We start from the raw sequence: 13,420 nt of genomic DNA on the forward strand, positions 1-13,420 counted from the left end.
AATTCGATTCAGTTCAGTTTTATTTGTAGAGCCCTATAACACAACAGGGTTGCCTCACAGGGCTTTACAGAATTAGTTGGATATGAAAACAAACAACAGTCAAATAAACAGCAGATAAAGGAAATGGATTCATGTCCAGGGCATCCCCTGTCCTTAGACCTTCCTTCTCGGCAAGAAAAAACTCCAAAAACCCAGAGTGAAAAGAGAAACCTCGGAAAGAGCCACAGTGAAGGAGAGATCCACTCCCATGGACGGACAGACTATAGATGCACCAGGACTGATGGACGTCCATTTGCAGATGTAGTATCATGTGTACAACATGCAAAATCAAAGACACTTCTTTCTTTCTTTTTTCTTTATTTATTTATTTATTTATTTATTTATTTAGGGTAAAGTATAGTAAAGTAAAATAATATTACACAGGCCTTTAATTTGTTGAATTTGCTGTGACTTTCTTTCTTTCTTTCTTTCTTTCTTTCTTTCTTTAGGGTAAAATATAGTAAAGTAAAATCATATTACACAGGCCTTTAATTTGTTGAATTTGCTGTGACTTTCTTTCTTTCTTTCTTTCTTTCTTTCTTTCTTTCTTTCTTTATTTAGGGTAAAATATAGTAAAGTACAGTAATATTACACAGGCCTTTAATTTGTTGAATTTGCTGTGACTTTCTTTCTTTCTTTCTTTCTTTCTTTCTTTCTTTCTTTCTTTCTTTCTTTCTTTCGGGTAAAATAAATAAAATGAAATACACACAGGCTTTTAATTTGTTGAATTCGCTGTGACTTTGAAGCGGAAGTTGTGTGGGGGTCTACGCTCTCGTTCTGTGTGTGTGTGTGTGTGTGTGTGTGTGTGTGTGTGTGTGTGTGTCTGTGTGTGTGCGCGCGCGTGTGTGTAGTGGTGGACGGGAGGGGGAGAGGAGGACCAGTGAAGTGATGGCAGGGGAAGAGCCGACAGTCAGAGAGGAATGAGAACTTGTCGGGGATGGCGGACAAACCTCTGACATTGTTTGTGAAGCTATTTGCCGCTGGATTTTATGGCCTGAGCTCCTTCCTCATCGTCGTGGTCAACAAAAGCGTCCTCACCAACTACAGGTAACGGTTTACCGGACGCCCATAACGGTCTGAGTTGAAAAGCTACCATGCTAGCTAACCTAGCTGCTGGAAGTTGTGTTGGCTGGAAGGCACAGCCGATACTATGGGGCGGTTTAGCTAAGTTTTAGCTCGCGGGGGTAGTGGTTCAGACTGAAACAGCACCCGAAAATCTATCTATATATATGCAGATTTTCAGTAAAAGCTAAGCCAGTTGAGTACATTTTAGCTAAAGTGTGTTCAGCTTGTAAGCTTAACGGACTTGACTGAGACCGATAGGGACTCAATGTGCCTGTTTTGTTGTCCCAGGTTCCCCTCTTCAATATGTGTCGGAATTGGACAAGTGAGTAGAAAATCTTTTCTCCTTATTCTAATGATGTTCATGTGTGGGCTGTTATAACTGATGGTGGACTGACGGTGTGTGCAGATGTTGGCCACAGTGATTGTGCTGTGGGTGGGCAAGGCTGCGAGGGTGATCAGCTTCCCAGACTTTGATGAGAGCATACCTCGCAAGGTAAGACTTGTTGTCAAATCAATCACATTTTCGTGTCCTCCCCCCAGAGCTTAGTATTCAAATATTTCCGTTTATCTGCTTTTATAGACGTTTCCTCTACCTCTTCTATATGTGGGAAATCAAATCACTGGGCTGTTTGGGACCAAAAGGCTAAAGTAAGACCTCATCTATAAAGCATTAAAGCCAACTGTGTCATCATGAGCTCACTGGGCAAGGCTGTTATTACGTTTTAATCTTGGACCTTTCACTACAGCTCTTTGTGTCCTCTTCCACCAGTCTGCCAATGTTTACTGTCCTCAGGAGGTTCTCCATCTTATTCACAATGCTGGCCGAGGGATTTCTACTCAAGTAAGACTATGTTACATTCACATTAACCCACTTTTCTTATGTACCATCCCTTTTTGTTCTCATAAAGAAGACACACCAAGCCTTTCTCTTTGTACTGAGTGACTAGTATTTATGTGGAGGTCACTTCAGTCAGATTGAATTTCATTGCTCTTCTGTGTTTGGCAGGAAGAAATTCTCTAGACCGGTCCAGCTGACAGTATTTACAATGATACTTGGGGCGTTTATAGCCGCAAGGTAAGCTATGCTACATCCAGGTGTTTTCACTGTCAGTCATATGAGAGAATTCACTTCACTTCAAAGAGTTGTGCTGTCCTGAAATATGTCCACACTTGAATGATATTGTTTTTAAAGTCATTATACATGTTCTGAACTTGCAGTTTTAGGGGCACTGCTGGTGCAGAGTATGCCCAGAGCTAAAATGTTTGTCACGAAACACTGATTTTACCACTTTCTCTCTCATCTATGTTTTTAGTGCTGACTTGTCTTTTGACCTGCAAGGCTATGTGTTCATTCTTCTCAATGATGTGCTTACTGCAGCCAATGGAGCCTATGTGAAACAAAAATTAGATGCAAAGGTATGTTGCCTCACCACCACCCAATGAATAGTGACCTTTGTTGTTGTCTGGAGCTCTTTTTGGCATTGAGCTGAATTTTGAGAACATAAATTGGCTTTCAGCATCTATCTTATAAGACCCTTGTTTGATGACTGACTTATCATTCACAGTTAAGTATTCCATAGGCTTAGTTTTATTAACTCTAATATTTTAACAGATTATTTAGAGACTTACGGAGTCACCAATGGTGTGTAGCTTGTTTTAGTCCATTTTTATGTCACATAAGCAGACAACTCGGCTCTCACGTTACAGCAGAGGCAGAACTGGATCCAGATTTAGTCTGTTATGTCTGTGGAGCACCATCTGCTAACACTAAACTAGAAACAGGGCCATGTGCCTGTGCGTAGCTGTCAGAGATGTTGTCAGGGACCAATATGTACAGCCTGAATCAAGCGACATTAAACAAGAGGTTCTACGTAGAGCAGAAGAGTGACCGTGCATGACATCTGCATGCTGGTTAGTGAGGAATGCACTAGAAGATTTCTGAATGACCCTCTCTGTTCTGCCTCTGTGTATTTTTCATGTTCCTTCTGCTCCATGGTCATCTGTTTCTGTGCTCTATTTCACAGGAGTTGGGGAAATATGGATTATTGTATTATAATGCATTATTTATGATAATTCCTACCCTATTATTGGCTCACGTGACTGGAGATATGCAGAAGGTAAGCAGGTTGTCACTTCTGTTTGGTCTGTCTATTCTTTAATTCCACTTTTTTTCCAACTTAATTTTCAATTATCTTAATGTATTGCAAATTTTCAAAGTTTAATTTGTGAAACTTAAACATTTGTTGTAGCTGTGTCATTATGCTAAGGGCTTGTAGTGACTTCATGGCCTTGATACTAATCAGTAGTTGCAAGGTTAATCCTAAATTGAAGTGAGTGCACATGTGTAAGCTTGGGCGTGTGCTGTAAATATGAGCTGCCGGGTCTGTTGGTCAGTGTTGGCAGAGACCTTCTGGTTTGCCCAGCTGGGGCCAAGAAGGCACAAAGCTGCTATTATGCACCTAGTGGGGTTATTACAGCACTGCATACATACAACCCCGTTTGACTGAATAACCACAGTACAGATAGAGACTGCTTCACTCAAAGCTATTAGAAAGTCAGTACTGAGTTGTAACTTTACTGCTATAAAACCTATGTTCACACTGCGAGCCTTAGTACTCAATTCTGATTTATTGCCCATTTGTTTGCTTGATATTTTTAAAAATGTGGCTAATATCAGATTCTAGTGTGAATTGGTCGTGATCTTGAACTGAACCATGTCCACAAGGGCAGTGGATTTTAAAGTGTTCAGATCATTTCCTTGATTAATAATATTAATAAACAAACTCCACTACAAGTAAAAGTTGTTCTAAACCTTAATCTTATCACGTCTGATTTTTTTTTTTTCATTTTCATGTATATTCATTATATATTCATTCTTGTTAGTGCTGTATAACATGTCCCTAAGCAGCTATTGAAATGATTAAGTATACAAAGCTCTTATTGCAAGTTTGTTTGTTTGTGTGCATGTATTTTTTCACCCCACCTTATCTGTTTGTCATTCCTTTTTTTCTCAGGCAGTGGAGTATGATGGCTGGTCAGATGTGCTTTTCCTCAGCCAGTTCATCCTCTCCTGCATCATGGGGTAAGGCACAGGCCAAAGCTTGCTTATGACACATATTCACATGTAAGCAGTTGATCCAAACCAAATTTCCATTATTCCCGTTAACTCAGTGGTTGAATATTGACTAAGTGAGAGTTAAGAAATCAAATTTCTTGCTCTAACATGTAGTGAATCATGAACAATATGATGACGTAGTTGTTTTGCAGGTTTGTCTTGATGTATTCCACCGTGCTCTGTACACAGTATAACTCTGCATTAACGACTACAATAGTGGGCTGCATCAAGGTAAACCGTGTTTATGTGAGCTAATTACTGAATACTCTATGAAAAGAACAGCATAATAAACACTATCTGTTTTGCAGAATGTCCTAGTGACATACATTGGGATGGTGTTCAGTGGAGACTACATCTTCTCTTGGACTAACTTCATTGGTTTGAATATCAGGTATTGATTACAAATTTTTTTCTAACGCAAGTCCTGTTTACATAGATTTACATTTTTTTTTAATGCCTCCCTCCATCTGGACATTACCCAGAATTGAGTCACATATAAATCCACACCCATCTACACACCACTTCAAAACATAAAAGCCTGAAACAGAATAGGAGTGGAAAAGGATACTGCTGAAATATGGCCCAATGTAAGCCCTATTCACATAGGACTAGTATATCCTGGGACTTCATCTTTAGAAATTAACCCCCCCGCCCTCTGTGTTTCATGTGGTGCATTTGTACCAAGTCTTGTTTTACTACGATTTACTGACATTATGTCTGGAATTTGATGATAAGGCTCAGTACCACAGCTACCACATAATGACCCCTGAGCCCTTTGATGCTCATCACCACACGTTTCTATACTTGTCATCCATGTCAACATCTTTAGAGATTATATTTGTCTGATGGATTTGCGCTCACGCTTTTTGTGAATGGGCATTCATGCTGTGTAGTAGCCGACACAGCCTCCACCAGGAAAAGCCAAATAAAGGCTTGGACTAAAGAAAAAACATTGCAGATCAGACATGCCAATCCAGAGCACTGTATTATCACAGGGTCTCTGTGTTTAGTGAGATAGGGTACATCATTTTAAACAGTGGAATTCTAACTATACAATTACAGAAGTGGCACATTCCTCCACAGTTATTACAAATGACCTGAAATCCTTATCCTGTACACAGAATGACACTTAGGTGATAGATTTTCACATCTCTGAATATTTTGTTTTCTTTCACATGTGAAATTTTTATCCCTCAATACCATGTGAAATGTGCAAATTCCAACGCAATAATACAGATACTTTTTACTTTTAACTTAAAAGCTAAGAGCCTTTTTCTTTTTCAGAAGTTATTGGTGAAAGCCTCTAAAATGAACTTTGTAAGAAAATAATGACAAGCACATTTAATACAGTATTATTATTGGGTGTGAGTAGGCTTCATGAATGAATAGACATGGTATGTGTCCTTGAGTCCCTTCAGACATTTTAAATGCTTTTCTTTCTGTAGTCATTTGAAGTATTCTTTACTTAGATTCTCTAGTCTCCTTTTTTGTGCCTTGGTTATGTATTGGTACATTTTTTCTTGTTGCTACTGCAGCCAACAGACCTGTCTCATATGAGATATTTTGACATGTCACAGCAGGAAAAGTAGAAGTGTTGGCATATGGTCTGAATTACTTTTAGCTGCATCAGTTTTAATGTTTTGGTATTCCTAGGCTCTCTGTCATGGCTCAGGAACAGTGGACAGGAAATGAAAACCATTCATTGTCCTTGTACATGTGAAGCATCTGTGTGTTTTCTTTGTGTTGCAGTATCGCCGGCAGCCTGGTGTACTCCTACATCACTCTGACCGAGGAGCAGACCAGCAAAGCAAGTGAAAACTCCAAACTAGATATCAAGGGCAAGGTCATTGTATGACAGAGACACTGGATTTTACATTTTTTTACGCTGATGAAGAGGAAAAGTCTATTTTTAGTACGACTTTTATTTATGGAGTATTTCGGCAGCAGATGTGTGAAATCACGGCGTTCTATGTCAGATGTTGGAAGTGGAGCCACAACACAAGCAGCTGCCGAGGTTACGAAACCCTCCAGAAGGAACGAGGGTTGATTTTGATTTTTTTTTTTACATGGAATTTCCTTTTTTTAAAGATTTGTTTTTAGAAAATGTACTGTGAGTGTTGACAAGAAGGGAAACGTGGAACAAATGTTATTTATAAAGCATTAGAAAATCCTGTATACAAGCAAACGGAACGTTTCAAGCTGAATGCTGGGAAGACATAAACAGAGCTGGAATTATGAGTGATTTTAACAATGGGCACTGATAAATAGTGCAAATATTAAGTGATGGTATTTTTAAAGGCACAATCCTTATTTTTATGGCCTTTTCTGTTTTGCTGTTTACAAGGAATGTAACTTTGGATGCCTTCTAAGCACAGTGAGATGCACTGATACTATCGTTACCTGAAATCTGTTGTAGTCTTACATTTCTAGTCTTTTTATTTGTTTGCGCATACACTGTTATAAGCTTGTTACAGACGAACGGTAATGATGGTGATCTAACCTCATCCTTCAAACTACCAAAGTGGGTGGGGAGGTGGGCTGTCAGTTCCCACTAAGGATTGTGGCTTTAAATCCTTTTGCTGCCTCCTTTTGGGAGATAATTTAACAGTTTTAACAGTTTACATATTGCTCCCTCAGTATTACAGAATGTGTGTTGTGGACTCTTCAAGGCTGTAGCTGGTTCTCTCTATGCAGAATTAACAAACAGTACTAAAGGTTTGTTTTTTTGTACAAAGGGATCCATCTTTTTTTTGGGGGGGGGGGGGGGACAAATTATCGCACTTTGAACTGAGGTAGTATCTGCAAAAAGGTGAAAATGAGTTTCTTCACCTCTCATTGTCGAGTATGAGATTATTGTATTTTACTGAAAGGTCAGGTTTTTTAAAGTATTATAAGATAAACATTTATCTAAACCTTTAATAGTCAGGTACGAGTGTTAACTTTTTTTTTTCTTTCTTTTTTTTACATTTCTATTGTCATTTTGTATTTATTGCCTATTTTTAGACTAATATTTACTTTGTAGGTGGACTGGTTTGTCAGTTGCTGATGCTGATCTCACCCTGAACAGTAACAGTGTCACAGATGTATTTTTACATTTCAAATATTTGTTGGTCAGGCTAAGTATTAGGTTATGACTGGGTCATGTCAAAAGATAGAGGATCATGTTTGGGGTACATGTAAAAAGTGTTTTATATGTAAACTTATATTGTGATTAAAATTATTAAAATGATACATGGTCTTAATCAGTGTGTACTTTACTTTATTTTCCAGTCTGCGTTCTTATGTAGGAGAATGTTTTGTGGTTCTTGTGTGGATTAGTCTCATATGTTTCATAACTAAAAGTCCTTCTGGATTTTTAGCTGATAGTGGATTTTGGTAGGACATGAGTTCCACCTCTGAAGCATAACCTCACACTGCCCCCATGAGACCAGATGTGTGGATCAGTGACTTTGACAGTGGGCAAAGTGGTATGTGATGAAGAATTCTTCATTTGGGAATTTGACAGATTCTTATCGAAACTGGCATCTTTCGGATTTCAGCTGAAATAGTTTTTTTTAATCAATGTTCAGGATGGTGCTGCATTTTTACCTCCGCCAAGGAGGTTATGTTTTTGCCAGGGTTTGTTTGTCTGTCCGTTAGTGTGCAACATAACTCAAAAAGTTATGGACAGATTTTGATGAAATTTTCAGGGTTTGTTGGATATTGGATAAAGAAGAAATGATTAACTTTTGGGGGTGATCGGGGGTGGGGGGGCCCACTGATCAGCCTTGGCGGAGGTCTGCGCTCTCCGAGTGCTTCTAGTTCTTTTTTAAATGCTACCACTAGAAGTCACCAGCATTATAATTTATTTCCTACCTACTCAGCTCTACCTACAGTAACATAACTATATGCTGACTTTGTCATACTGATGATCTGCGGCACAGGATTATGACACAGACTCACTTTACACACACTGAGAATATTACAAAAGGTAATGGATTCCACACCCTTCAATAAAAATACAACGGAGCAGAAATGACATATTTGACTGTTCAGTCAAACACTGAAGTAAAAGGCTGTAGTTATACCTGCCTGCCCTGCACAGTTACTGCAAACTGCAAAAGAGAAAAGACAATGTTCTTAAGTTAGAGGAAGTGTTTTAATACAAAAAAATAGATAACATTTGTCTACCACAAAGCTGTGACCTATGACCTCACTGGTCTTAAGGAAACTTTAAGAGGACAAGTCATCTTACACTCAAAACAAATCACAGTAACCCAAACAATATAAATGTAAGAACTTGGTGTATACAACTCTGGAAAAAGACAAGACCACTGACTTGATTTTTTATAGGTATGATCTGGGAAAAAAAACACAATTTAGTTTATTTCAGAAATTCTAATAACATTTCACCAAAATTCCAGAATCACTGGGAGCATGTGTTTGCAGGAAAAGAACAAAAAGTGTTTTAATCCATGAATAATATAAAGAAAATAAATTCATTTTAAACATAATGCTAATGTTTTTAAGGAATGCCCCTTCACACTCCTGGATCAAACATGTGAGCAGTTCATGTTTGTTTGATGTTCTGTGACACTGATCTTCTTGATCACATTCAGGTTTTCACTGGAGATCAGGTCTAAAATGTGGAGTTATTTCTTGATTTTTTTCCAGAGCTGTATATACACAGTATAATTCAACAGAGAAGTAAAACAGTCTGCTAAAAAAGTGATCTCTAAATGCCGATTTTGTTTGTACACACAATCAAAATAGTTAGACAAAGTTTAAACTTTACAAACATAGAAAGCTTAAAGTGTAACACATCTACTAAAAATATTGCATTGTTTTTGCAGGTACGACCAAAGCAGTCAAAGGCACTAACAAGCACATTAGAAGCACCTTCATCAGTCCAGTCGAACAAAGAGATGAATGAGAACAACTGTTAGCTGAGCTGCCTCCACCTTGACTGTGGGTGACATTTGACTTTGATTTATATGGACTTTAGCCAAACAGAAACTAGAAAAACTGCAGACTACCGAACACACCACATACAACAAACACATGCTGTCATAGCAGTGAGGAATTTGTTAATCCATATACTATTGAGCCTCTCTGCTCGGCTTCATGTGGCAAAAAAATAGTCAACATATGACTAAATAAGAATATGAGGACCTGAGAATAGCACTACTGGAGAACAAACACTACTGCAAATCCGACACAGAGGAGTTCGGCTTCCATTCATTTTATAGCTGTACTGGTTCCTCCACAGGCAGATCATAATGTTCACACACATACTGACTGAGGCACAGCTTCACAAATCCTTAAAATCCTTCATCATTACATAGTGACATAATTCCTCCTTAAGACACATTGTATATCAGAAGTGTAAAGGTTGTTCTGTGATGTTAAAATGAATGAGTAGAGATGTAATCCAGGTCTTGAAACAGACCCACGTCATCTCAGCAAATCTACCCATTACCAACATTACATGATCTACTTGATAATTACACTGCCATCCGTTTACAGCAGAAAAGTCATACTCAAGAACAAACAGAATGTTGCTACCTCAAAAACACCAGGCACACTTTAAAATACCTGTATTAACTGACCTCGAAACATGAAAACTATACGCTGAATTGACTAAAAGTGGGACTGATTATGTACCGTAATATAAATGTGTTAGAGCCCTTCTTTTTGTAAATCAACTACAGATAAAGACACTTTAAAGATTAATCAAATTTCACTGTGAAGAATGAAGCACAGAGCCACAGATACACTTAACACATAAAGCAAGGCAGACAAACTTGTGGCACTGCACTGTGACCGAGGTATTAAAGTTCTACCCAGACAGGAAGAGCAGGACTGAGCAGTGTGGCAACAGTTCCTTTCCTAAAGGTGCTTTAACCTCAGTTGTTCTGCACTGGTATCTGAAATGATCAGTTTTAAAACATTCCACTTTTTGGCTCCTGTGCTGTCACAAACTGCAATCATGATAAAGAAGAATCTCTACTCAACATCACAATAAAAAGCAGCCACAAGGTGAAAGAGGAGGCATTACTCACACTGCGGGAAGTGATCTGTCTCCACACTGTTTGAGGAAAACGCCACATTATTGATCATAACACCCTTAAAAACTAAGGCACAAATCTAAATACGGTGTCTCATCTTTTCATTATTTTCCAAGGCACAACATTGACAAAGCTCATACCCTCTAGAGCACAGAGAGGGGAGGACATTATGAATTAAATATATATAACTTACGGTTTCAATACAAAAACACTTTGTAAGGATCTGTAGGAGTGTCATCAGTTAAAACAGTCCAGCTGCTGTGTCTGTCCTAGAGTGTAACAAGGTTCTCGGCCATGTAACACAGACTGTAGAAGTTGCAGCCTATACAGCAGAGGTTACAGAGGGAGGACAACAGCCTGTACAGCCACAGACGACTGCTGAGGTGTCTGTATTTGACATCAGTCTCACACAGCTTGGCATAGGCTTCACGGTTGGAGGACAGGCCGATATCCTGACCTAGTCCGCACGCCTGCTCAATAAGGTGCATATCCGCCATGATCTCCGATGTCATTTGGCCAAACCACTGAGCATTGACGGCCGCGACTGTCACAGACACAAAGAAGATGAAGATCTGTCGGAGAAATAGAAGCGGTGATTAAAGATAAATTCCAAAATGGAGAGAAAACAGGAAAATGGAAATAAAACTACACACCTGAAAGGATTCTCTTTCATCCAGCATGTCACTGGGATGATACACAGCATAGATAGTGAGGTTAAAGAAGGCACAAGCTGATCCTAGGTGGAGGTAAAACGGGACCAGACGACTCTGAATAAACCCGTATGTGTGTCTGTTCAGGTGGTTGTCCATCACAAAGCCTAGACAGAGGGAAAAACCAGGCATCAGAAGTGCACTGGGCCCATCTTGTGTTTCCAGACACTCAGTTGTGGTGGAAACAGTTACATTATTTTTTGTGCTCTGGATACTTGCAGTAAGACTCAAAGTTCATCTTAATCAAAATGTTTTCCGACAGGTACGGTAGTCAAAATGCTTCTCATCTATGTAATGAGTGCAGTCTTTCTTAAATCATTCATTCATTTTCTGAACAGGCTTTAACCTCATTAGGGCCATGGAGGGGTCGCTGGAGCCTATCCCAGCTATTTATGGATGAAGGCGGGGTACACCCTGGACATGTCACCAGGTCATCGCAGGGCTGACATATAGAGACAATCAATCACTCTCACATTCACACCTATGGGCAATTTAGATTAACCTATCAGCACATTCTTAAATAATGTGTAGCATAAATCCAGCTACAAAGACATACCAGACTTACTACAAAACTGTAGGATTTGTGGTTGAATGCAGACAGAAGACTAATATCAAAAAGAAAAGCACTCAGAGACCACAGACCTCCACCAAGACAGATCTGCCCCCCCCCAATCACCACCAAAATTTAATCATTTCTTCCTTGTGCCAGTATCAACATTTCCTGAAAATTTCATGAAAATCCATCCATAACTTCTTGAGTTATCTTGCTAACAAACAAATAAACAGACACGCAAACACACACACATGCACACAAATACACAAAACAAAGTGATCACAATACCTCCTGGCGGAGGTAATAATAGTTCAGCTGACATTGTATAATAAAATATAAAAAGGAAAGTAAATGTTTTCACACTGTGATACAAACACTATCTTGATAGAAATTGAAACTCTTTAAATTTTAATGTGTGTGTGTGAGTGTGAGTGTGTGTGTGTGTGTGTGTGTGTGTGTGTGTGTGGACTTTGGTTGGAAATGAGACAAACATCCTTCTTGACTGGTACGTATGGCTTTTAAATCCACTGTTAAAGCTCTCTGAGATAAATTGTGAACCAGCCGCTAACAACTCATTCACAGGTGGACAGAGGACATATTACAAGGTAGTAAAATGTGTGTTAGTGTGTGTTTGTGTCACCAACTTGAAATGAATGTGACCCAAATCTGCATTCCCCAGTAGGTGGACAGCAGCAGCAGCTGCAGAAGCTTGACTGTGAACGTGGGCTCCTCGTCTGTGGACATGCTTCTTCCTCAGTTTTCCACTGTGATTTGTATGAGCACTTCCACAGTAGGGTGTAGTCTGTTTGTCTGCACCTGATGCTCCACACCAGAGTCTACAAAGAAAAGACGCAAACATGAAATCATGTCCACACACTTAGAGTAGGAGACTGCACAGGGACAGAGGCACACCTTTACATAAGAACAATGCAGCCCTCCTTTACAAACTACTAAAATAACCCAATAAGGAGTGGTATGACTGTTTTATTTTAGTTAATGTTTGAAACTGTGCAGAACAGTGTGTACTCTGTGGTCAAGACTGGGTCTAAACTTCCGCATTGTTGTCAAGGAAACTGAATGGTTTCTTGACCTAATTCAGTGGGCAAATCTCAACCTGTCCAACTACCTAACCTTCATGCTATTAGGTATGAGAACTTCCCTTTGACAGATGAGCTGAAGACGCAAGTTTAGGCTGAGATTTGAGGCTAAAGTCAAACCGCAGACTTCAGTAAAACAGTGACAGCAGCTAGCGACAGACTGACGGGCGGCGACACATCTGAAAGTCACCTTTGGAGAAAAAGAAACTGAAGCAAACTTTTAGAAAACTACACACACTAAACAGTGTACAGGTAAAACAACATATGCTGACAAATAAGTGAGATAAAACGCTAAAAAAAAAGTACTAGCGTTAGCTGCTATAGCTAGCTAGTAGCTTTAGTTAGATACAGTTCAGTGTCCTTTGGGAAACAACTTAATAATAATACGACAACAACCTAAAACTTTAATACTAAAACCAAACTTGCAGCATACCTGTGTTGGTAAAAACTGTGTTCAGCTTGTTGTAGATGTGTTGTTAATCTACCTGGAGCTGAGGCTCAACTTCTGGACTGTGGTCTGAAGAAGGCGGAACAAATGTCAGGTTGTGCCCAGGAATCTTTTCCCCATAGACATGTGAAACAGACACTACTGGTTCCTCATGCTCTGTCAGGCTCAAACCTACAGCTACGCCTCCGGGCATTCATGGAGTAAGTAATGCACAGCGGTCTCCAAGGGTTTAACTAAGGTACACTGGTACTGTGCATGAAAAAGGACACCTAGAGCTGAGTGGGTGTGGGAATGTAGGCTATAGGTCAACCTGGAACCGTGTCATTTTAGTTACAACTGCAAGAAA

General features: G+C 39.3%; 2 protein-coding genes across 3 annotated transcripts; one reads left to right on the forward strand and one right to left on the reverse strand.

The window, feature by feature from the left end:
- The first annotated feature begins 889 nt into the window (after positions 1-889).
- Positions 890-7,459, forward strand: slc35d1a (solute carrier family 35 member D1a). The gene is made up of 12 exons (XM_030132666.1): positions 890-1,086; positions 1,393-1,426; positions 1,511-1,597; positions 1,685-1,752; positions 1,874-1,945; positions 2,111-2,179; positions 2,418-2,520; positions 3,129-3,221; positions 4,119-4,186; positions 4,372-4,450; positions 4,528-4,610; positions 5,969-7,459. The coding sequence occupies exons 1-12, from the start codon at positions 977-979 to the stop codon at positions 6,072-6,074; spliced, it is 972 nt and encodes a 323-aa protein (XP_029988526.1). The 5' UTR covers positions 890-976; the 3' UTR covers positions 6,075-7,459.
- Positions 7,460-10,090: 2,631 nt separating this feature from the next.
- Positions 10,091-13,308, reverse strand: LOC115418607 (transmembrane protein 205). Of its 2 annotated transcripts, none has more exons than XM_030133128.1 (4): positions 13,112-13,308; positions 12,174-12,365; positions 10,920-11,083; positions 10,091-10,838 (listed from the first exon to the last, which is right to left on the reverse strand). In XM_030133128.1, exons 2-4 carry the CDS (start codon positions 12,271-12,273, stop codon positions 10,536-10,538), a joined length of 567 nt encoding a protein of 188 aa, XP_029988988.1. In that variant the 5' UTR covers positions 12,274-12,365; positions 13,112-13,308; the 3' UTR covers positions 10,091-10,535. The 2 variants fall into 2 exon arrangements, with proteins under 2 accessions (XP_029988988.1, XP_029988987.1); XM_030133127.1 differs by having other exon boundaries at positions 13,060-13,308.
- Positions 13,309-13,420: the final 112 nt, after the last annotated feature.

Source organism: Sphaeramia orbicularis, chromosome 4 (genome assembly GCF_902148855.1).
Source record: "Sphaeramia orbicularis chromosome 4, fSphaOr1.1, whole genome shotgun sequence".
In the NCBI taxonomy this organism is placed as follows: Eukaryota; Metazoa; Chordata; class Actinopteri; order Kurtiformes; family Apogonidae; genus Sphaeramia; species Sphaeramia orbicularis.

Bases quoted from the DNA above. Each gene is read 5' to 3' on its own strand.
- slc35d1a (XM_030132666.1), top strand. From the start codon at position 977: ATGGCGGACAAACCTCTGACATTGTTTGTGAAGCTATTTGCCGCTGGA. The intron at 1,087-1,392 runs GTAACGGTTTAC...TTGTTGTCCCAG, and splicing joins AGCGTCCTCACCAACTACAG to GTTCCCCTCTTCAATATGTG. The intron at 2,521-3,128 runs GTATGTTGCCTC...TCTATTTCACAG, and splicing joins AACAAAAATTAGATGCAAAG to GAGTTGGGGAAATATGGATT.
- LOC115418607 (XM_030133128.1), bottom strand. From the start codon at position 12,273: ATGTCCACAGACGAGGAGCCCACGTTCACAGTCAAGCTTCTGCAGCTG. The intron at 11,084-12,173 runs GTTGGTGACACA...CCCTCTGTCTAG, and splicing joins TTGGGTCACATTCATTTCAA to GCTTTGTGATGGACAACCAC. The intron at 10,839-10,919 runs GTGTGTAGTTTT...TTTCTCCGACAG, and splicing joins ATGAAAGAGAATCCTTTCAG to ATCTTCATCTTCTTTGTGTC.